At 37.9% G+C, this 24149-nt stretch overlaps 1 protein-coding gene across 2 annotated transcripts in view; it reads right to left on the bottom strand.

Annotated features, from left to right (window-relative positions):
- The window catches only part of CPED1 (cadherin like and PC-esterase domain containing 1), a 255853-nt gene that overhangs the window by 148560 nt on the left and 83144 nt on the right, over nucleotides 1-24149 (bottom strand). For both annotated transcript variants that reach the window (XM_054692593.1, XM_037512247.2), the window contains 2 exons: nucleotides 12712-12844; nucleotides 11020-11188 (listed from right to left, as the gene is read on the bottom strand). In XM_054692593.1, coding sequence (XP_054548568.1) covers nucleotides 11020-11188; nucleotides 12712-12844 — 302 coding nt within the window. The remainder of the gene's footprint in view (nucleotides 1-11019; nucleotides 11189-12711; nucleotides 12845-24149) is intronic.

Here is a 24149-nt window from a genome sequence, read left to right as displayed (position 1 = left end):
GTACATTCATTATTATTTCTCTTTCCTCACAAACATGACTATGAAACAAACATGAACAAAATGGTGTTATTTGAGGACCTGCTACATCTGAAATTCACTGCCCACCAGGAGGTGGCTGAGAACCAGCATCTCTGCCTGGACTGTTTTTACAGTAATGGGGACCTTGACCTGTGGAAGGTACCTATCACTCAGGAACCTTGTTATGCTAGCAAGTTCTAGCAACTAGTTACTTTCAAGGCTAGAGTGTTTCTGTTTGAGGCCCTCAGCACTATATGGAGAAAAGGAGACCTAAAATTCATGCACAAACCACATAAATAGGTACGTAAGCTGCTCTAAGAAGAGGAAACTGTCTTGCTCTTTGCCTGAGGTCATCAGCAAGTTCCAGGTCTTTCTAACACATATCCATCCCTCGGGCACTAGGGTCATACCTTGAGATTTTCCTTTTCAGCCCAGTCAATCCATCACTATAGATCCAGACTTATTTCTCTCTCTTTTAGAGTAAAAGGGTAATTGGATATTTGCTTATCACTCAGCCTGAAAGGATGTCATCATTGTCCTATTCATATTTTTAAATCACATTTCTTTTCACTTTCACAGTAACTCCTTGAAAGCATGAAAATTTCCTTAGCATAATGTTTTTCTTTGGTGACTTCTGAGTTTAGAGGAATGAATTCAATCTCTGTGACTTGAATACATAGTCTTTATGCAGATGAGTTGGGTAATCAAGTACATGGGAACATTCTCCTACCTTTCAAATAATCTGGAATACAATTTCAGACAGAGATCATTTTCAAACCATGCTTTCTAAAACAGGTAGAGGAGGCTTTAGTACCTGGAACTACTGGACTGCAGAAGACTGGGCACCAGGCCCTGGAAGCTGGTTCAGAGGGGGCGCCACACAGCAAATGGAATCAGAAGTACAGGGGCACCTAGGATTTGCTCTCCTGTTTGCAGTTCCTCCATCACTTTAAAGGCTGCTTCAGAGAGCTTCTAAAAACCTGTTTCCTCAGCATGCAGAAAGGGTGGGAGGACAAGATAAGACAAAGAAGATAGAGTGGTGGGCACGGGGAAGCTCCAGATCAGAACTGAGGGAGTAAGCGAAGGATGACCTCACAGACACGTGGCCCATCGAGAGGGAGATAACAAAAGTGATGAAATGTGTCTGCATGCTGCAGGAAGCACAGCATGCAGCACCCGGCATGCGTGCAGAATCCCAAGAAAGAATCCATCTTTGCCTTAGAAGCACTCAGAGAAATGAAAGAGAAATTTCAGGTCCATATCACAATATAAGGTCATTTACCTAATCAAAGGCATCTGTGTTAACAGTCAGTTTGAGATCCACATTGAAATCACATAGAACACAGGAGATACATGGATAAACATAATATATTCGCAGATGCCAAGTCTGAAATGCTAGTGCTAACTTTACAGTAATTTCAAAAAGCTTCTATATTGTGAAACTGTATTAAATGGAAAAGCAATGTCCAGGGACTAACTAATACTAAAATCATTCCAAATGATTTTGTGATCTTATCAATTTATATTGCACTGAAGATTGATCACCATTCAGAAATCTCTACTTAGCAATATAACCTTCCTACCACAAGCAAGTGTTATTAAATAACATTTTAAAAATAAATATGTGTAATCCAATGGGGGAAAAAAAAGATCAAAGCTTTGCTGTCTAAGCATTTTTGCTTTTTTTCCCCTTTCAACGTTGGACAGCGCGGACTATGGGTGCAATGCCTTAAAAGGCCACATGGGGGCAATACAGTATTTTTGTTTTGCTTCATCTCATAGCTATGCAGGTTTCCTTGGTGACAAAAAATTGCCGTTTCTTTCAAATTGAGACCATTTTATAATATATGGGAGGGAAAAGGCTGTATTTCATTTTAAACTTATAATGCATAAATCACATAAGACAAATGCAAGTCGGATTTTTTCCTGAAGGGAGCAAAAGTCTGTCTTCTTTTAGCCAACAAATCAGTTTTACCTAGTTGGCACACTTGGGGGTATTTTATATTTAGAAATTGTCACAGCCTTTGAGCTAGAGCTAAAGAATAAAGGAAATTGTTTATAGAAATGTTTCAAATGACAAAAGTGCAATAAGCTTCAAAATGTACTGGTGGAGAATTATTTTGTTTCTATGCCCAAAGTAAAGATATAAATGTCACTGGTCTTCCCCACAGCATACATATTTTATAAAAGCTTAAGCATTAAAATAATTAATTTTGGAAGACATTTGCTGCCATTGTCTTCACTGTTATTACTTTGCATTCACACGCCACTTTGCAAAGGGGTTATTTTTATCACTAACTATTCTTTTCAGCAAGTAATAAGTGGAGTCTATTCCAAGTCACTCTCTCCCCTGTCTGCTGAGTATGAGATAGCACGTCAGGTACTAAAGATTTATTTCCTTTGCAAATGAAAAATAAACATAATCTCTTCTTTCAGGGATTTTAAACATATTCAGGCAAGTACATTTTTATTCTTGGTTTTTGTTCTCTTGATTCTTTGCTGACTCTGTCTGATTTTTTTCTCCCAATATATTTTCCTGTTCTCCAAATATACTATAACCACAGTGATGGAAAACTTAAAATCTAGCAATCAAGACGTATGAAATTAAATTCAGTAACTCTCTAAGTGCCTGAAATAAGTGGAAAAATTCAGGGAAGTTTGCAGGGAAGCTTGCCTTAATTCATAAGTCCATTAACTCAGAAGCATCTTAACCATTCTTTATTATGTGGAGGAAGGGCTTAGAGTTGATGTCTTTGACCATCTTTCTGACTTAGCTAGTTCATTTATTTAAAAAAAAATAAGAAGAACCTCAACAGTTAAGACGGCTTATTGTGGGGCCTCCCTGGTGGCTCAAGAGGTTAAGCACAGTACTGTAAAGCTATCTACAGCCTCTGTAGCACAAGTTCGATCTCCGGTGGGCCAAGGAACTACCCACATGGCACAGCAGACCTCTCCTGTCTTACCCGCTGCTCCCCTCAGTGGTGTATTTCAGCAGACCTGCCTGTTCTGCTCCCCACTGTCTCTCGTGAATCCTCTCACCCCCCACACCTCTGGCCTGTATCTGGCATGCATAAATAAATAAATATTTAATAAAAGAGATGGCTTAATTGTTTCTATGGATGCTTCACATGTTTTGAAGCATTGCTTCCATTAGTCTTTTTTCATGTTCATTTTTTATTCTACACCCTTGTTTGTTTTATAAAGTTGTGATTATCAAGGTTTTAACAAATCAGCGCAACACTCTTGTACTGGACAGTGGCAGAAAGGGGAAGAGCCTACGTAGACTAATTTGTGAATTTACAGGATGCCACTGGCCATGGGATTTCTCTGCTCCAGTTGGAGAGATAACACTTTTTTTCTCTTTGCAAGTCCTTATCTGGGCCCCTTTCTCACTCCTGCACTCACACCCACTATATGGCACCAGGGAGAAGTAGATTTTGATGAAGAGTTGGTGTGGGGAGGTAGTGATCCAAAGAAATACATACATCCTCATGTCCAAAACACCACCCAAGCATTCCTTTTTCCATTTCCAAGCATCCAGAAGAAATTCGCTAGCCTCACCTGGTTTCACACTGAGTCCCTGAATATTAACTAACCTCCCTTTATCTGGAAATATAATTAACACTTGCCTACCGATTATCTAGTTTTAGGGGGAATAATAATTAGCAAATTTATGCATAAAATGTTAAATGCTACTTTCTTACCACTAAGATACACTTTATTTAATAATGCATAAATATCAGAAAATTGCATTTGTATTTATTTTTCAGTTCATTACACTAGTCCAGAAGAAAGTATATAATTAACAAAGGTGATATTTGTAAATTCATCATATTTTATGTTGCAGAACCTAGTCTTAAATCATATCTCCCTCAAAATGACAGTTTTAAGTAAATCACAACTTATATCTTCAATAAAAATGACAGTTAAATACAACCATTATTGATATATATTTTTGGGGTGTCCACTATGTTCCCCGCGGGTACAGGTACATGGCCCACTATCCTGAAGTTTATTTTTATTTTTTTTTAATTTATTTATTTATACACAAGCACTGGGATACAGGCCAGAGGTGTGGGAGTTTGAGAGAATTCACCAGAGACAGAGTGGGGAACAGAACAGGCAGATGGACCAAAACACACTGCTGAAGGAAGCAGCGGGTGAGACAGGAGAGGTCTGCCGCACCATGTAGGTATCTCCCTGGACGGCTGGGAATCGAACCAGCGCTGCAGAGGCTGTGGACAGGTTGTCAACCTGCTGCACCACTGGGGAGGCCCTATCCTGAAGTTTAAAGGTTATTTTTATATGATCATATTTGGACAAAAAAAGTCATGACCATGATTATTGAATAATGTTCTTCCTATAATAGTTCAGGTTTAGCATTAAAAGCCATTGAATGCACAGAATTACCTGACATAATTTTATGGGAAAATGTTGGGAGTGAATGTAGGAAATGAATGAATGAAAATTATAAAAAAAAGACGAAGTTGCCATCAAGATTATCCATGCAAAATAATGAAATTATTTTACATGAATGTACTTTAAAATGGTAAGCAGTTGCAAAGTAATCATTCTTTTTCTAAAGCAAATATGTATCTGAATATTTAACACCAATGTGAGATGATTAGATAAATGTCACTAATTATTAAGTTTTTATTGTAAGTCAGCTTTAGTCATGTTTATTTAATTATAAACTGATGTTATCTATAATTTCTACTTATATATAAACCATACCTTAAAATGAACACCCCGATGCAATTTTTATATTTAACTTAAGTAAGAGTGGATTAAGTAATACATCAACTCATTTTACAAACTCCCAGGAGCAGACTTTTATTCACATTCTTTCTCAAGCTGACATAAATCTCTCAGGCCTGCAGAAGGGCCAGATGCTCAGTGAAAAAGTCTTTTACAAGGTCTGTCCCATAGTCTGCAGTTTTAGATGTAAAATGAAGATCAGGAGAAGAACACTTCTAAGGTAGGAAAGCCATATTGTAACTTTATACCTGTTTCCAAAGACATTACTCATTTTTACCCTGGGAATATATGAGCTCGCTCACCCCACATTATGAAAGCCACCGCATAAATATTGACAGCAAATGAGGCTAACTTTACCCCTGCAACTGTGTCAAGTTTCCAAAACTGAATAAGAGAGATACGCATTCTTGAAAATGCGTCCTTGTAACTAGCAATTCCCTTTCGGCCAGGGTTCACTCTTCTGTGCACATTTGCTGATCACATCAATGTGAGAAGGAGCTGCAGAGTTGGAAAGGGGAAAATAATCCCCAAAAGGCCAATGCATGGGTGGAAGAGAGCTTATTTAGAGCCACAGATGGGGCAGGAGATCACTTTAACTTGGGTTTTCATTAGAAGTCATTCTCACAGATATGACTGAGGCAGACTGCAATGCCCCATACTTTTCCCTTTCTATTCCAATGGCTCTGTCCAGAAATTCAGACTCTGACATCTGTCTGTTGCATTTACTGGATTGCCCCTGGAAGATGACTAAAAAATACAGGGGCTGAATAAGAACAATTTGGGAGTAAATAGATTGGTTCATATAGTTAAAAATTTTTAAATAATCTTACATTGAATTCAATCCAAGACACAGTTATCACAAGCTGATAATGAGTTGATGACATGCCAGGAATCACCTTCATGTAACTTTGGAAATACCTAGTATCAATCAAAGAACATCTTCAAACCTTATATGGTTGCTCAAACAATGGTTTCATTTAAGTTATGTTTCAATGGACAAAATATGACTTTTGACAGGTCTTCCTGCCAGCAGTCACAAATCACTCCAACAAAATGTTTTCATCAAAACAAGTCAGCTAAGATCACAGAGAGAAACAATCTTCAGACGTCAGAAACAAGTTACAGATGAGAGTTTCTCTCTGCTGAATAACTTCTTGTTTTGTGATTGACAGTAGATGAAGACTTGTGACTTTTTACCTTAGAGCCACATTTCAATTTATGACATTTCTTGCTTTAATCAATGTGCTCTGTGTATGAACACAGCATGGGCAGATTTGACAAAAGTTATATTTAGAACAACTGAAGAAGACTATGACTCTTAAATTCAAAGATATATCTAGAGTATCTTAGAATTGAATTAAGAGTCTTTGATGGGAAGAAAATGTTGAACACTGCTCAAAATTGGATTTATTCTATTCACCAAGAAAATGACAGTACTTTAACAACAGTAAATGGTTGTTTTAAAATCAAAGGATATAATAAGTAAATATTGCATTTGCTATTAACTTTCTTTCCTTTTTTCCATTTTCTTCCTCTTAAATTTGAACATCTTTGGAAACATCTATCACTTAGATTTTAAGATTTTTTTTTTAAATCTAATTTATTTATGTGTAGAAGAACTGGGACATAGATTGGGGGGTGGGGTGTGATAGGATTCACCTGAGACATAGTGGGAAGTAGAACAGGCAGATCTACTGAAATACGCTGCTGAGGGGAGCAGCAGGCGACACAGAAGAGGCCTGCTGCACCATGTGGGTCACCTCACTGGCTGGTGATCCAACTCAGGCGGCAGCAGTGATAGGGCAGAGACTAAACACCTAGGCCACCAGGGATACCCTTAAAATATTTTTATTCTATAGAAGACTTCAGAAAAACCTAGTTTACAAAGCTTCTATGCACCATTATTTCTCAAATTTGCATTTCTTGATATTTTTCAACTCTCTCCAAAGCTTTCGTAGATAAAGTATCTCAGCAGCAGACCTAATTGGAAATAAATGAGCTCATAGTTATATCTGTTATTACTTTCATACCTCCTTTAGCTGCCAGAATGTTCTATAAATGGCCACTGATAACTAGTTTAGTGGGCTTGCCTCTCTGCACAGTGCATAAATCACTACTGATTTAACTAAGTAATTTAACCTTTAAATTTTGGACCCAGTAAACACACACACACACACACACACACACAACTTTATGGAATGTAAGAACAAGGCTTAATAAACTTTGATATCATGTGATTAGTTATTAAAATGGGGTTGGGGCTTATCCTTCACCTTGGCATTGGAAACACAATTTGTATTTTTTTTTTTAAACTGAAAAAAAAAATCAGGAGGAAGGAGTGCTTTGGAGGCTGAGTGATTTAACAGATAAGTAGAATATATTTGTTTTAACTGAAGCAATAAGCAGTTTAGCTGAAGGGAGTAAATATCCCCTTGTTTTCTGAAATCAATCTGGAGCATCATGTATAACGTTGACCTTGTAAGGAAATAATCACTCTCTGACACATTACCCCAGCAAAGCTGCACTACCTCCCTTTCAGAGCAGATAACAGCGTTGTCCAAAATAATCAGGCAAGATCTTGAAAAGACAGACGCCAAGGAGAAAAGGAAAATGACAAGAACTGCATGTTTTTCTGTACTGTAACTGCAGCTTGCAAGGTCCTGCAGACACGACAAAGACATGAATAAGAAACAAAATAGTAAAGTATGAAAATTGAAATAAAGCCAAATCACAAAGAGCTTCCTTACTCATGATTTATTTTCAGGAAAGACATAAAAAGCATCACAAAAACTATACAAATTTACTGGTTTTGGGGAAGTGATGCTTAAAAAAAGAGCAACTAGAAATTACTTGGAATACCAAGTGCTTTGTTTCCTGTCAAGACGGTGAACTAGAATGGGTGAAATGAGATTGAAACATGAACTTAACAACAACAAAAGCAAAAACAAATAATAAAACGGAGTCACCCAAGCTCAGAAAGCTGTCTTGAACTCATTTGGCCAGTAGTGGCAATGGTAGGGATGACTGGAGTGTAGAGTGGGAGTGTAGAGTGTAGAGTAGGTCTCTAAAAGGACAAGGTGGAGGAAAGGACTTTTGTGTTCCTTCTGCCTCTCCCTTGAGGTCCCCTAGGAAAATCCCGTGTCCTTCCCTGCAAAGGATGAGAAACGCAGGCCCAGGATTCAGGCTGCTGAATGTCCTCCTCATGTAAACGTATGTGAACTACATCTCATTCGGTATTCCTTCCTCACCCACCCTGTTCTCTCTCAAATCCCACTTTGATGGGTTATAATGGAGGGATGCACCTCCTCCTTGGACTTTTTCCCCTAATAGTATAAGGGAAATGCTCAAAAATAGGTTTTCAGTGCTATTTAGTGCCATATGACATGAGGTGAGGAATATAATTCTTGTATCTCTCTTGTAGTTGACTTTCAAATATTAGGTTGAACATAAGAAATTGCAGGGTTTGGGGCCTCCCTGGTGGTTCAGCAAGTTGAGCGCAGTGCTGTGAAGCTGTCTGCAGGCTCAGCAATGTGGGTTCAATTCCTGGGCCAGCCAGGGAGATTCCCACATGGCGAGGCAGACCCTTCCCGTGGCGCCTGCTGCTCCCCTCAGCAGTGCTTTCGGTCCATCTGCCTGTTCTGCTCCCCTCTCTGTCTCTGCTGAATCCTCTCACCCTCCCATGCCTCTAGCCTGTACCCCAGTTATTGTATAAATAAAAAATAAATCGGGCCTCCCCTGGTGGTGCAGCGGTTGAGCACTGGGCTGCAAAGCTGCCCGCAGCCTCTGCAGCACTGGTTCAATCCCCGGCCGCTGGCGAGGGTCCCACATGGCACGCAGACCTCTCCTGCTGCACCCGCTGCTCCCCTCAGCAGTGTGTTTTGTCAGCCTGCCTGTTCTGTTCCCCACTCTGGCTCTGGTGAATCCTCTCACACTTCCACGCTTCTGACTGTACCCAGTGCTTGTATAAATAAGTAAATAAGTAAATAAGTAAATAAATAAATAAATCTTTAAAAAAATCTTAAAAAAAAAACAAAACTGCAGGGTTTTTTGCAATGACCGAGTATTGGCAATTTCATATAATCCAACATAATAAAAATAGGACAATTGGGAATAATTAAAAATACTTAGGGAAATATAAATAATTACTGTAACTTGCAGGAACCAACATGAGAGACAAATCAAACTCGATTCTACTTTCTCATGATTAATTAAAACCACATATATTGACCTTGTATATCTCACATAGTTGAGATAGGATGATTGTCCTTTTAAAAAAAAGTACCCTGAAGACCTGTCATTAATTACTTTCCCTAAGCATGTCAACTCTCTGGTTTACTAGCAATATAACACCTGCATCTTTATCATGCTGATCTATTTCTTAATTGACAATATTTAAATGGATAATTTAAGATGTTTTCATCATTGGAATATTTTCCAGAATTTAAAATGCATTTATAGAAGATAAAATCTTCAAAACATCAAGTTCAGTCACTTTGGAATCTCTCGAAATTATGAAAGGTACTTGTATGTTCTTTTTTTTTAACAACTTCTTCAGTGTATGATTGAGTTACGAAAAGCTGTAATGTTTAATGTATACAACTTGATGAGTTTTGAAAGAAGTATACACCTGTGAAATCATCACCACTATTAGATCATAAACATATTTATTCCCTCCAAAAATTTCCTGTCTTATTTGTTTGTTTGTTTTTTTATTTCCTTGATTGATAAGCACAGTTAAGATCTGCCCTTTTAAGCACTGTGCTGTATAGTCAATTTCTAGGACTTAACTCATCCTGCAAAACTGAAACTCTAACCCTTTGATGATCTCCTTATTTCTGCCTCCCCACAACCCTAGTAACTGCCACACTAGTCTTTGCTTCTATGACTTTGATTATTTTAGCTTCCTCCTGTTAAGTGGTATCATACCGTATTTGGCTTTTATATATATATTTTTAAAGATTTATTTATTTATTTATACAAGCACTGGGTACAGTCAGAAGCATGGGAGGGTGAGAGAATTCACCAGAGCGGGGAACAGAACAGGCAGACTGATGAAATACACTGCTGAAGGGAGCAGCGGGAGCAGCAGGAGAGCTCTGTCGCTTCATGTGGGATCCTCACCAGTGGCCAGGGATCGAACTGGCGCTGCAGAGGCTGCGGGCAGCTTCGGAGCCCAGCGCTCAACCACTGTGCCACCAGGGGAGGCCCTGTATTTGTTTTTTAAGGGAATTTTTTATTTTATAGAAATAATTGTTCAGAGTGCAGGTAAGAGGGAATGGGGGAGTCCTCCCTTGTGGTGCAAGGGGTTAAGACACAGCACTGTGAAGCTATCTGCAGTCACTACAGCACGAGTTCGATCCCTGACCAAGGAGCTGACCCACATGGTGCAGCAGACCTGTCCTCCTGTCTCGCCCGCTGTTCCCCTCAGCAGTGTACTTCAGTCAGTCTGCCTGTTCTGCTCCCCACTCTGTCTCATCCTCTCGTCCCCCCAATTTCTGGACTGTACCCCAGCTCTTGTATACATAAATAAATAAATCTTTTTAAAAAAGAGGAAATGGGGGAAAGTTGGGAGGAAAACACAAGCCAAGCCACATGCAGCCTTTGCGACACTCCCCACTTCCCCTTATCTTCACTTTGAGCAACTGGTTGTGTAAAATTAGACACTTTGTACAATTTATCAAGTATTGTATTACTGAATTTTATTTTTTCTAGCTAAACTTTTGGGTTATTATTAAGTTCTTCCCTGAAAATTCTCTCCTCATCCTTTCTGTTATCACTGACACTGTTAGGCACTCTTAAGTGTTTTTTTTTTTAACTCAGCAAATAGCCCATGTTGAATGTTGAAATTAAAGCACTAATGCATCCTAACAATGAAGAAAATAGCATGATGGCTAATGATATTTTCATTTGCTACATTCACTGTTTTTCTTGAATGAGTGGAAAGTTAAGAAAAACAATGCAGGTGAGAACTGGTCTAGTAATGGGTCAAAGAATTGAACCAAAATGATAAATTGAGAAAAAAAAAATGACAAAGTCTTTGTGATCCCTAGTGTGTTAAACTGTTTCTAATTCATTTTTGAATCTGCATCTGTTAAATAAAAGTCTCTGTTTGCAGCAATAAAATGAAGCAATCTTTGTTCAATGGGATTTGATCATCACAAAGGTTACAGAAAAGCAGCCCCTCTCATTTTACTCATCTTACGGATACTTTGTGTGAAACAATAGCTGGAATGGAACTTTTACCTTGACAGTGAAGCGTTTTTTCTTTGGTGGACTCCAAACTGTGCCAGTCGAATGAATGAATGCTCGCAAAGGGGTTAAGGATGTTACTAAGACATAGGCTTTAAGAATCACAGATAGATCTTCCGCTCTAAAGATTGATTCCCGTGGAGCAAGGGCTGCTGTTTGATTCCTAAAACATAAAACAACACAGTGAAATCTTCTTCCCTTAGAGTGAGTATGTAACTTGTAAACTGCTGCAGAGCTTTGTATGCTCCATCTATCCTTTGTCAGACCTCAGCTTTCATGGTGGTTTTTCTAAATAATTTCACTGCTTATTAGCATCACTACCAGGGGATAGACAGGTACAGAGAGGAGATCAAGTGATAAGATTTCTCCATTGTGGCAGATTACATCAAAAGATTTTTCAAGTAGGAAAAAAGGTAAGAAAATAGTACCTAAAATTAAGTTAAAGATTTAAAAATTTAGTCATGTATGTTACTGTTGCAACAAAAGTGATGTAAATTACAGTTTAGGGAATAATGAAACATCTGTAATTTTCTGATTTTGCCTTCAACACTCTTTGCTTTATTTTTTTTTCTATAAGAAAAGATATTAAGGTTTTCAATAATGGACTGGTCATAAAAAATGTATCAAAATATTTTCTCACTAGTTAGTTTCAATCTAAAAATCTTCACCACAAATAATTAATAAATTCAATGAAGGATTCATTGAAGGGATGAAGTATTAAGAAAACATTTCAACCCACAAAATAAAGTAATATTAACTTAGTGTTTAGTGATGAAACAAATATACTTTTCTAATACATTAAGTATCTAAGTTTCTCAGTGAAAAGATTGTGCTCTTTCAACTTTTGAACTCTAGGGAATTACAAGATGTATAAGACTCGTCAATAAATACTATTAACAAAGGAAATACTACTTAATCATATTACTAGATGAGGGGAACTCATTTATGTCTTGGATAACATAAATGCTTTCCCTGGAGGTCACCTGGATAACTTGGTCTCTGCAGTTGCTTTCCTAGATCCTTGAAGTCATTAAAAGAAATAACTAGTGCTTCCCTGGTGGCACAGCAGGTTGAGCGCAGTGCTGTGAAGCTGTCCGCAGCCTCTGCAGCATGGGTTCGATTCCCACCCGGCCAGGAAGATGCCCACATGGCGTGGCAGGCCTTTCACATCTTGCCCGCTGCTCCCCACAGCAGTATATTTCGGTTCGTCTGCCTGTTCTGCTACCCGCTCTGTCTATGGTAAATCCTCTCACCCTCTCATGCCTCTGGCCTATACCCCAGCTCTTGTATAAAAATAAATAAATCTTAAAAAAAAAAAAAAAGAACTAGGAAAAAACGCATTCAGCCACATTTATAGACTAAGACGATGTCATTTGAGCATAAAATGGATGTTAAAATTTTATAGTTTCACATTGTCAAGGTTTTAAATTCAATTTCCATTAATGCAACTTCCCAGATAAGAGTTCTATTTCCCCAAATGTTTATTCTATGGCAGGAGAGGTTTGAATTAGCCTAGAAGAAGATCAATGATGGCATCTTTTATTAAGAAGAAATCACTGTAAATTTATATAACAGAAACTCATAATTCAAACACGTAAAACTCCCTAGACCTGTTTGGCACTTTTCTGTTGTTAGCTGTCTCCTAAAGTACAAGCTGGATATAACAATTCAAAATGATTAGCTTACAGCTGTTCACGGCTCCAGTCCCATGGTTTCCACGTATGTGGCTTCACTGCTTTTAAAAGGTGAGGCGAAGCACTCAGCTTTAATTGTATGTTCTGATCCAGACACACAGAGGGGTTCACTGGAAGTCGCAATTCTGCAAAGATTCAAAGGAGCAGAAGCTAGTCCTTTTATTGTTTCTTTTTGGAATTGCTTCCAAAATAGAGACTGCTATATTAAACGACAGGGTCCACGCGAAACAGGCAACAGATTTTCTCCCCATTCTGAATCAAAGTCAGATCCATTAAGAATAAATGCATGCTCAGAGAGGCCTTTGCTTTGTAGTTTGTTAGCATACCACAGGCTAGGATTGTAATAACTGATTTCAAATTTTCTTGCTCAGAAAGGGAGGGAGATATGATGACTCTATGTGTCCTGCACCAAGTGATCTATCCTGCATGTAGCTAAGAGATGCACTCACAATAAGGGGATGAGGGCTGCAGGAGCCAACTTTCATTGGCAAGGAGAATATTACCTAAACAACTTGAACTGATTTCCTGACAATATAGTCTTCATGTGCTAGTTTCTCATGCCTCAGTGAGCTCAGCAATCATGCTTTACTATTTTGTAAATTATTGTTTTAAAAGACACTAAAAACCAGTGAAGAAGACTTAGTTCAGAACATTCACTTAGATATTTTTAAAGTAGATTTATTGCACATACATGTTTAGAAAAATCAAATGGTACAGAAAACGATCAAAAGGAACCTCTACCTAGGACTTCTCCCTGCTGAAATCAATGATTACATTATATTGACATTTGAAATCTAGACAAGCACAATGGGTAAGATGCATGTGATTCTTTTCTTAAACATTTTTTTAAAAGATTTATTTATTTATACAAGAACTGGGGTACAGGACAGAGGGTGGGGAGGGTGAGAGAATTCACCAGAGACAGAGCGGGGAGCAGAACAGGCAGATGGACCAAAATACACTGCTGAGGGGAGCAGTGGGTGAGGCAAGAGAGGTCTTCTGTGCCTTGTGTGTTTCTCCCCAGCTGGCCAGGAATCGAACCTGCGCTGCAGAGGCTGCGGACAGCTTCACAGTGTGACGCTCAACCCAGTGCACCACTGGGGAGGCCCTGCATATGATTCTTCAGTATAAAATTGTATCAACAAAACAACATAAATCTACATAAATATTTTTATTTTATTTTATTTTTTTTTGCATACAAGAACTGGGATATAGGCCAGAGGGGCTGGGGTGGAGGGCGAGAGGATTCACCAGAGACAGAGTAGGGAGCAGAAAAGGCAGATTTACTGAAATACACTGCTGAGGGAATCAGCGGGCAAGACAGGAGAGGTCTGCTGCACCAAGCAACATAAACCTATAATATAGATATTTCTGTTTTTATAATTATCCAAAATAAACCACATGACAGTTTAAATCTGGTTTATTTCCCTACTAATTCATTCCAGAGTCCTTTCCATATCAGCATGTACAGAATTACCCAATACTTCTTAATGGTTTAGGGTGTTCCATTAAGTGAACATACATTTAGTTTAACCATTGCCCTGCTGGTGTGTATTTAGATTATTCTTATAATATTTTTCCTTTTATTATTTCAAAAATACTGTAATGAACACTCTCCTATATCCATTGTATACTTTTACAAGTTTGCCTAGAGGCAAATACTACTCAGTATGTGTAATTGCAAGTTGCTGGGTAAATGCAGTGTCAATTTGATAGACATCATTGAATTGCCTTCCAAAAAAGTTGCCCCAATTTCCACTCTCTCCAACAGCGTACAAGAGTTGTTTCCTCACTGCCAGGTCACAGTGCTTTGTTTTTAAATTATACAATTTGTCTAGCTCTCAAAATGGAACAAAGCCTTTAAATTATGCCCCCCTTGTGCACGTTTCATCAAAACTAACATAGTCTAATTTAAAACACTTCACACTCTTAAGTAAAAGTCAGCAGAAGTCAAGCTGTTCACTGTATTCCCTTATCTCATTATTTAGCACAGTATGATCTTTCTCAAAAAATGATAGCCTATTTGTAAGGCTTCCCTATTAATAAAGTTCTAATACATCATACTCAAAGAAATATTCACACTGCTCATTTCTGGAGGTGAGAAATGAAGAGTCATTAAGGTAAATTCTTCAGCATCACAACTTAAAAAGAGTGTTTATATAATCCTTTAAATTTACAGTAAGAAAATGTGCTCTCTTTCTATACTAAATAGACTGATATTTTAGAATTTATTACTAGGAAATATTTGATCTGCCCAGAAAAGCTGATACGTGGTCTTCCTCTGCCTCTGTAAGAACTGTGGTTGACTCTCAACCCTTCTTACCCTTGCTGCCAGGAAGAACAGTGCTGATGTGAAGCCCAAGTAGACCTGACTTTGAAGAAGCTAGACATATTATTTTGCCATAGTCATGGCTCAATGGTAAGAAAATACTCAGCAACTATGTTAAAAGAATAAACAATGTTATATCACCTTTTCTGGTTTAGTTAAAGTAAAGGAGTCTATAATATGTAGTTGAAGGAATCAAATATAGAAATTGCCAAGATAACGTCAGATTTCCATATCAACCTCTGACAATGTGGTTAAACGACATAATATTGATTAAAGCAATTGTTGGGCAGTGTATATATACACATACACATACACACAAATATATAGACAAACTGATATGTATATTTATGAATGTTATATAGACATCATATATTGATAATATGTACATAGATCAATAAATTCTGTACTTACAATTTTTACCTTCTTGTGTGAGATATATATATATAAAGATATGGATAGATCAATCAATATACAGATACACAAACTGATATGCACACACATACTTAAGTGCACATATAGATATGTGTATACATATATTCATTCTAGACTTTCCATGACATTACTCTAGCCTTGGAGGTTACTTCTAACTAGTCAGAAAACTGCAACTAGATGTCCCATGATATCTATTGATAAAACCACTTCCATTTCTCTTGATTATATTCAAAAACTGAAAATAAAATTAAAAAACTACAACTGCATTTTATGGAGTTTTTATAAACATTGTAGAAAACTTAACTACCTTATGTTCTTATTTAACAAAGTAAAAGGTTTTTTAGTAGTCACTGGTAGATATCTTTCATTTGTCCTATAGGACAAATGTAGGACACTCTCAATAGACTGATTTAATTCACTTGTTTTAACATTCCACCCCCTTCTCCCTTCAATGTCAGAATTAGATAGTTTTTGGAAGGAACTTGATGCAGTCTTCCATGATACAAACAGTCTTCCTTACAGCCTTCAACACCTATTTATTTATTTATTTATCTATCTATCTATTTATTTATTTATTTATTTTTGGTGGGACTCTCGCCAGCAGCCGGGGAACGAACCGGCGCTGCAGAGGCTGCGGGCAGCCTCGCAGCCCAGCGCTCAACCGCTGTGCCACCAAGCGAGGCCCCCCAACACCTATTTATTAAACATTTTCAGAAAACAATTAAATATGGGAAGCTTAGCATGCAAGCTTAGAATTCCACCCCACACTTAAGGATGAATGGATAGCAGGCACAGATGTGATATATCACATAGACTTTTATAGATGGATTACTATTGGCTTATTTTAAAAAGCCTGAAACCTTTAACTTGACCCCTTCACCCAGAGTAAAACCAATTTGACAGGGATGCTTGAAGACTATTTTTCTTGCATTTCTAGCACCTAATTGAACAGGTACTGGGTACCTGCTGTCTGTGGTAGTTTTATGAAAAGAAGATTAATCAGAACCACAAAATCTGGGTTTTTCAATTCATTTTGACTCTTAACCAACTGATGCTTAGTGGGTATGTGACACTGTCAAGTAGTTTTGTGGAATCCAGAATGTGATTCCCCATGAATTTTCTGAACTATCCACATCACTGATACATAACAAGTGCTCAGTTTCTTCTAGCAAGGAAATGGTTTGGGGAGGCTAAACCAATATACAGTTAGAGAATAAAATAGTATTCCATCTTAATGAAAGTATTTTATTCAGTTATTTATTCTTTCCCTTCTACATGGCATATAATTATATACATCATGGGCATTGGAACTAAACATTGGAAAACACCTGTACTAATAAAGATTAGCTGCCAAATTTGGATGTATTTATTTTACTGTTTTGCCCCAGGCTAATAATTAATAGAAAAGTATAATTATATTTCATGAATGTTTGCATATTGTCATCCATTTCATGTTAGGAAGCTAAACTTAGCCATTGTTTTCTTATGTTAAAACTTTCAGTGAAGGTAAAAAGCCTTAATAAATAATTAACAATTAGGGCTGAGATTAGAAGTGTAAATAAATACCATTTGTGGATGTATTCACTGTTTTTCCTGCCTGAGGATATTTATAAATCTTGGTCCTTAGCCTTCAGGTATAAAACCCATGCAAATATACCTGCAGTATTTACACACAAAGCAAATATAAATTGAAAATATGCACAAACTAAAGTCCACAGCAGGAAATGATCAGTAAAGACTCTGGGAGAAAACAGAAGGAAGGCAGTCAAGGTGTAAAGGAAATGCCTATGAGTTAGACTATTAAAGAAAAGACTATAACAAAAATAAGGGTGGAGATAAGGACAAATTGCAATTAGTGACACTCCCCAGAATGGGCAAAATGGAAGGTCTTAGAGCCTGTACCCAGGAGGGAGATGATCTTATATCTCAACTATGGGAAAAACTACTGCACATGAGCAATGGCCACGAGGGCAGGGAGGTTTGGGGGGGGAAGCACAGGCACATCCTAGCCAGGGTCCACCAGGGAAGGTGCCAGGAAATAGAGGTCCCAAAGGTCTCTCCTCCTGAGTTCTGATGTCTTGCCAAAGTCAGAGAATAGTGCGCCCAGCAGATGCAGTCTGGAGAGAACTGCTTCCTGGGGTCCAGGGAGAATCTGGAAAGGCAAGAAAAAGAAACCTCTACCTTGGGGTGTGTTTCCTCCACTTTTTGTACTGCTGAAGAGATGAAAAGATGGTGTATATCCCCCAAATAATTTCGTAAGGCTCAGGAGCCTAAAAGGGGTCCAGCTACAATGAGGGCAGATTTCTTTATTCCCTTGCATATCTAGTGCTAAGCACAGACTGCAAGCACTCAACAAATGTCTGCTTAATAACTGAGCCCCAACTTTTTCTTATCCACTAGAAATATGTGTATGATTCAAAGAAAAGGGAGACTGAAATTATAAAAACAAACAAAAAAAATGTACAAGCCAAATCCTGAGTAGTTTAACTAGGCTTGTACAGTGTAACTTACTCGTGACTTAAGAAATGACTAGGGACTCTCTGGTGGCTCAGCAGTTGAGCGCTGGGTTGTGAAGCTGCCTGGTCCTCTGCAGTGCCAGTTCGATCCCCAGCAGCCAGGCGAGGGTCCCGAGGGTCCCCCATGGTGTGCAGACCTCCCCTGCCGCCCTCTGCTCCCCTCAGCATTGTGCTTCATCAGTCTGCCTGTTCTGCTCTCCACTCTAGCTCTGGTGAATTCTCTCAACGCCCCCCACCCCCCCACGCTTCTGACTGTACCCGGTGCTTTTATAAATAAATAAATAAATCTTTAAAAAAAAAAAAAAAGAAATGACTGTAGCATGGCCAAGGCCTCCTTTTCTCCCCTCACTTCTATGTCATGTTTGTTAGAGGGACGCTATGAACACATCAGGATCTATAACAATACTGACACAGCTCCAGTGAGGGGCAGAAAATAGCCACTAAAGATGACTGATCTGCCCAAGATGAGTTTTCCAAGGCCAAGACATCTAGGTTCACTGGAGCCCACAGTAAGCACAAGACACTATGGAAGAAAAAATTGGAAGACAACTAAAGAAAATCCTGTTGCTGGGCCTCCCTGGTGGTGCAAAGGGTTAAGTTTCAGCACTATGAAGTGATCTGCAGCGACTGCAGCACGAGTTCAATTGCTGGCCAGGGAGCTACCCACATGGCACAGCAGACCTCTCCTGTTTCACCTGCTGCTCCCCTCAGCAGTGTATTTCAGTAGATCTGCCTGTTCTGCTCCCCACTCTGTCTTTGGTGAGTCCTCTTATCCCCTGCATGTCTAGCCTGTACCCCAGCTCTTGTACGCATAAATAAAATAAATCTTTAAAATAAGAAAAGAAAATCCTGTTGCTTACAAGGGCATCATTTGTTTCACCAAGTAAACTGAGTGTGAACCTTTAAAGACATGGGTGAAAGCAATGAAGACATATGTTCTAACATGTCCAGCATTTTGTAATATAGTTTCAACAATTTTTTTCAAAAATATTTTGTAACTACTATGCCAAATACCTTTTATTTTTAAAATCCCAATTTTTTCTATTGATGGATTCCTATGATATGTGTGACCGTGAACCAATTCCTTAACTTTTCTAAGTTCAGTATCTCAGGAAAATGAGAATAGCCATAATAAGAACATAGCTCACATGGACACTGACAGAATGAACTTAGCTTTGAAGTGTTAGGTACAGCACTTGGCACATAAAAACACTGAAAAAAATGTCCGGTATCTACTAGCAGTAATACAGTATAATCCTTCTCTGTAACCTAGAAAACCCATTTATAACTTTAGAAACTTCAAAACCTAACTAAAATGTTATCCCTTTTGAATTTATTCAACACTAAGAGGGTCCCAGTACTGCTGACTATAAGATAGTCTAATCTACTAAATCCTCTTTTATGTGATTCTTAAACATCTGACATTTGATGGTAGCCTCATCAGAACAGGGCAGGAAGTATGTGGATAAGCACAAATGTGTGGCCTAAAATAAAATATGCCTTTATTGTTAGTAGCCTGAAAACACTGTTTTCATTAACTTTCTTCAAGTTTAGCATTGCTGTGTCCCAGCAAAGAAATTCCTTTCCTGCTTTGTCTCACTTATTGAAAGGCATAATGTATGAAGGCTAAGACTAGGGTGATATTATTATACTGATATTTTTTAAGCCTGTATTTTGTTTAAGGGAAGACTTTGCAAACAACCAACACAAATTTAAATAGAACTAGGACTTAGTCAGCAGATTTACGAGACAGAGACAAAACAACTTGAACTCTTTTTGACTAACATTTGAACCTAAACGATATAATCTAAGGATCTATATACTCCAGATACATCAATCCCTTAATAAATTTTTACTTTGATTTTAGGTGACATTGGCCAAAGGTTATCTTTGGAAGAACAGATACACCAAACACATAGAACCATGATTAGTATATAGTATCCTCCATAAAACAGCGAGCACAAAATTGCTTCCAAAAAGAGCTAACCATATTAAATTATTACCTATATGACTTTGACACTGTTATTTTATTTTCTATAGATTCAGAATATCTTTCATATGTGTAACCATATAAGGATGCATCAAACTACAAATAAAAACAGCATAGTACTTCCATATAGTATTTTCTTTGGCAAAAATAACCTCCACTTTGTTATAGGAAATGAGAGGCCATCCATGTCCTGATGTAAGCAAAGATACAATTTGACCCATAAAAATGGCCAGATCAATGACACAGCAATATGTTTTAAAGGGAGAGTCATTGTATAGTTTCTACCAACTAGCTAATCCATCAATCCAATGCTTATTAAGCTCTCAGTAAATGCAAACTATAAGTGCTTCCCTTTCTATTCCTTTTCAGTGGAAGTATCAAAGTCATGCAATTCTACAAAACAATTTTCCCCATGGTCTGCTCTTTGTTTTGACCATGACAACATAAGAACCTTGGATTCTGCTCATTTTCCTTGGTAATAAAAGCGATGTCTAGACCACTTCTTCAATTTTCTTGCCCTGCGATTTCACTGCAATGACCAAACAGCATGAAAGATTGTTTTATTGCTTTATGGCAGCTTAATTTTGCTTTGATGCTTTTCTGCATGAATTTCTCAGGAGGAAAAGAATGGGGAAAAAAAATGTTTGACTACTTTAGCAAGACCAAAGATGAATAATTTGGTATAAATTAATGAGCATCATTAATAATAATTTGAAGCACAATCTCCAACAAATATTAATACATAGAGTGCAACAAATATAATAATAGAAGAGCTGTCTAAGCCCACCCATTGTGAAAATTAGTTAATCACTTTTTTAATACTAAATTTTTTTCTCAGAAACATTTTCTGGAGTAAACTGTGAGATATTATTGATACAATTTACAGCAGAATAATTAATGACTTAGAAGAAATATGTAACTATGATTCTAAATTCTTTCTAAGTATAGTGAAGTCAATCCCAATCTAAATATAAGACTCAGACACTGGAGGTCATTGCCCCTATTATAAATGAAACCAGGCATAACATCTCTCCTTTAATGGTAACTTCACAGACCAACTCAATTTCTAATTTTAACTCTGCCTTATTGGCATAATAAAGTGTACCTATTACTGTCAATTCACTTATCTACATCTATATTATTCAAAAGTAAAGATATTATATGTGATCCAACCACATATTTAAAAATCAATAATTTTATAATACTGGACTCCAAGTCAGATAAAAATATAGAATATGCAGAGGCTGGAGCCAACTGCCAAAATGAAATCTAATGAGGGTCAAAGATCCAAATGCCAGAAACAGGCAAGATCATGGAAATGTGTCAGAAAAGATTTTGAGGTAGGACACTGGCAAGCGTTTTTGGAACAGTGTCTCAGTTTTCAACCATAGTTATATAAGTTGATTTTTAGGTGTATTTGGATTATTCAATACTTTGCAAATAACTAAAGAAATTATCGATTGAGGGCCTCCCCAGTAGCGCAGCGGTTAAGCGCTGGGTTGCGAAGCTGCCTGCAGCTTCTGCAGCTCCAGTTTGATCCCCGGCTGCTCCCCGGCCACCAGAGGAGGGTCCCACAAGGTGCGCAGACCTCTCCTGCCGCCCGCTGCTCATCTCAGCAGTGTATTTCGGTCCTTCTGCCTGCTCTGCTCCCCCTTCTGGCTCTGGTGAATTCTCTCACCCTCCCCCGCTTCTGACTGTACCCAGATTGATTGTATAAATCAATCAATCAATCAATCAATCAATCAATCTTTTAAAAAAAAAACAAAAAGAAATTATCGATTGAGCCAAAGAGGGAGGGGCATTCATATATGAAATACAAAATAATTTTTGTTCTTTAAAGATGTTAAGTGATAAAATTTTCAACTTTTTTCCTCCTCTTATTCAGATTTTAAACTCTCAAGTTAAACTTTCTCTACTCTAAGTAGAATTTAGGTCAAGATATTAAACTGAAATGATTATTCCCTATAGGATATTCTTCAAATTTTCTTTATACATCCTTTATCTTTTGTACTGCCAAGACACTTTAACCATATACATAACATGTAACACATATGTGTGTACAAATTATTTGTATATTATATAATGACATACCCTTATATGTATGTTCACCTATTTATATAACATATGCTTTATATATTTAGATAACTGTTTACATCTATAGATTATTTTGCAGATATTTAGTACAATAGCTCAGGATTTAGAGTTTCAATATCAGCAATTATCTAAACTAGCACTTGTTTACCTATCCCTCAATAGCAATCCCAGATTAAACTTTGGTGATGTCTTAAAAATACATGGAGGGTGGATACAAGTTGCTTATATTTTGCTATTTCTTACCGAGTAGTATTTTGGTATTTCTTACATGAAGTGTCTTAGGGGAAATAATTCTGTGGCACCCAATGCAGTGCTAGTCATTTCAATAAGTTAGTACTGTGTAGTCGTTGTTTAACAAATTTCTATGAGACTGGACATCATTCGGGGGTTCAAAGTCATGAATTAACTGCTCAAATTCTCTGCTATATTTAATTCTGTAGATCCAGCCAACACAAGATGAATTATAACCCTTGGATTGTGAGCAGTGGGAAGGATTTGAGCTAGCTTTCAATCAAAGGGGGAAACGATCAAGTAATAGTGAAAAAATACCCAAGTATAGATTTTCTCTCTTCCTTTCCCCTCAAAGAAAGAAGGATACATGCTTATCATGGGAACAAACAAAAAAAACTTGTTTGTTGCATGGAGTAAGGAGAAGAAATGAATTGATGATTTGATCTATAGAAGGGGGCTAGAAAAAGAAGCATGGACAGAGAGACCAAGGAAGAAAGAGGCAAGGGCCTACCCTGGTGGCGTAGTAGTTGAGCACTGGGCTGCAAAGCTGCCCGCAGCCTCTGCAGTGCTGGTTCGATCCCTGGCCACCGCGAGGGTCCCACATGGCACGCAGACCTCTCCTGCCACACCCGCTGCTCCCCTCAGCAGTGTATTTCGTCAGTCTGCCTGTTTTGTTCCGCTCTCTGGCTCTGGTGAATCCTCTTACCCTCCCACGATTCTGACTGTACCCTGTGCTTGCATAAATAAATAAATAAATCTTTAAAAAAAAAAGAAAGACAGAAAGAGGCAATACAAGATGGTTAGTTGGAGGGGGTTGTTTAGGGAAGGAGATTCATAAAAACAAAATTTGGTAGAAATTGTACTGTGTGTGGAATAGAGCTAATTCCCTCTTTGCTTCCATTTTGTCCTCTCTTGCTACAAAAAGTTACAACTAAACTAATGAAGTATCCTTAAGGCTGACTCTTGAGTCAGACTTGCCATTGGAAAGAGGTGTTTTTATTCATTTGTGTACTTGTTTAATAAAACATTATACTCAACTTTCTCTCAAAGGGGCCAGTTTGTGCCTAGGTCCCCTGCCATGCCTGGCTTACTCCCCTGTAGCTAAGGTCTAGTCCCTTTGCTTGAGTTGGTTGCTGGGGTGCTCCACTGTAAGGGAAGTGGGGGTTGGGGGAGAAGAGATTGGCAGCCAAGCAAAACCGGATTGAGAGAAAAAGCACATAGTTTCTCTTAGGAGAAAAGTTGAACTCAAGGGTGTTCATTCAATTTCATGGATACAGAATCAAAAGTGACAAAAGTTCATGGCCACCATTATCCATCAGGTGATCAGCAATTTGGGTTTTCAGAATTGTGCTTTCAAAGGACTCACCTGATCTCCAGCTTGCTACTGCTGCTGAGTTCTCAGAGATTATTGCTCTTTTCTCAGCATTTCCTTCCATTCCATCCCCCCCTACCCCAGTATGACTTCTATTTATTAAATTGCACTACCATTAGTTCCAGGAGCTTGATGAACATTAGAGTATTTGTCTCAGACTAGAAATTTTCAACATTAATATAATATTATAAGATTCATTTTTTTCAGTCTTGCTTACCCCCATCAGTCATATTCTGTATAATTAAAAGCTTTTCACTCACAAATGGCTTAAAATGTTGATTCAATAGCTTATACACAGCAAAAAAGCCTATTAAAATCTGTCTGATGGGTAGTTTCTCTTAATTAAAAACACAGAGTACACCTGGAACGTTGTTCCTTTTGCTTATGGGGCAACCACATGTGGATTTACCAATAAATTATGTAACTGGAAAATTTTAAATATTACTTGGCAGGAGGTATCTTTGCT

This window comes from Talpa occidentalis, unplaced genomic scaffold (assembly GCF_014898055.3).
Source record: "Talpa occidentalis isolate TD23 unplaced genomic scaffold, MPIMG_talOcc4v2.1, whole genome shotgun sequence".
Taxonomy (NCBI): domain Eukaryota; kingdom Metazoa; phylum Chordata; class Mammalia; order Eulipotyphla; family Talpidae; genus Talpa; species Talpa occidentalis.
Note: the sequence above shows the minus strand (reverse complement) of the source record. Positions and strands in the feature narration are given on the sequence as shown.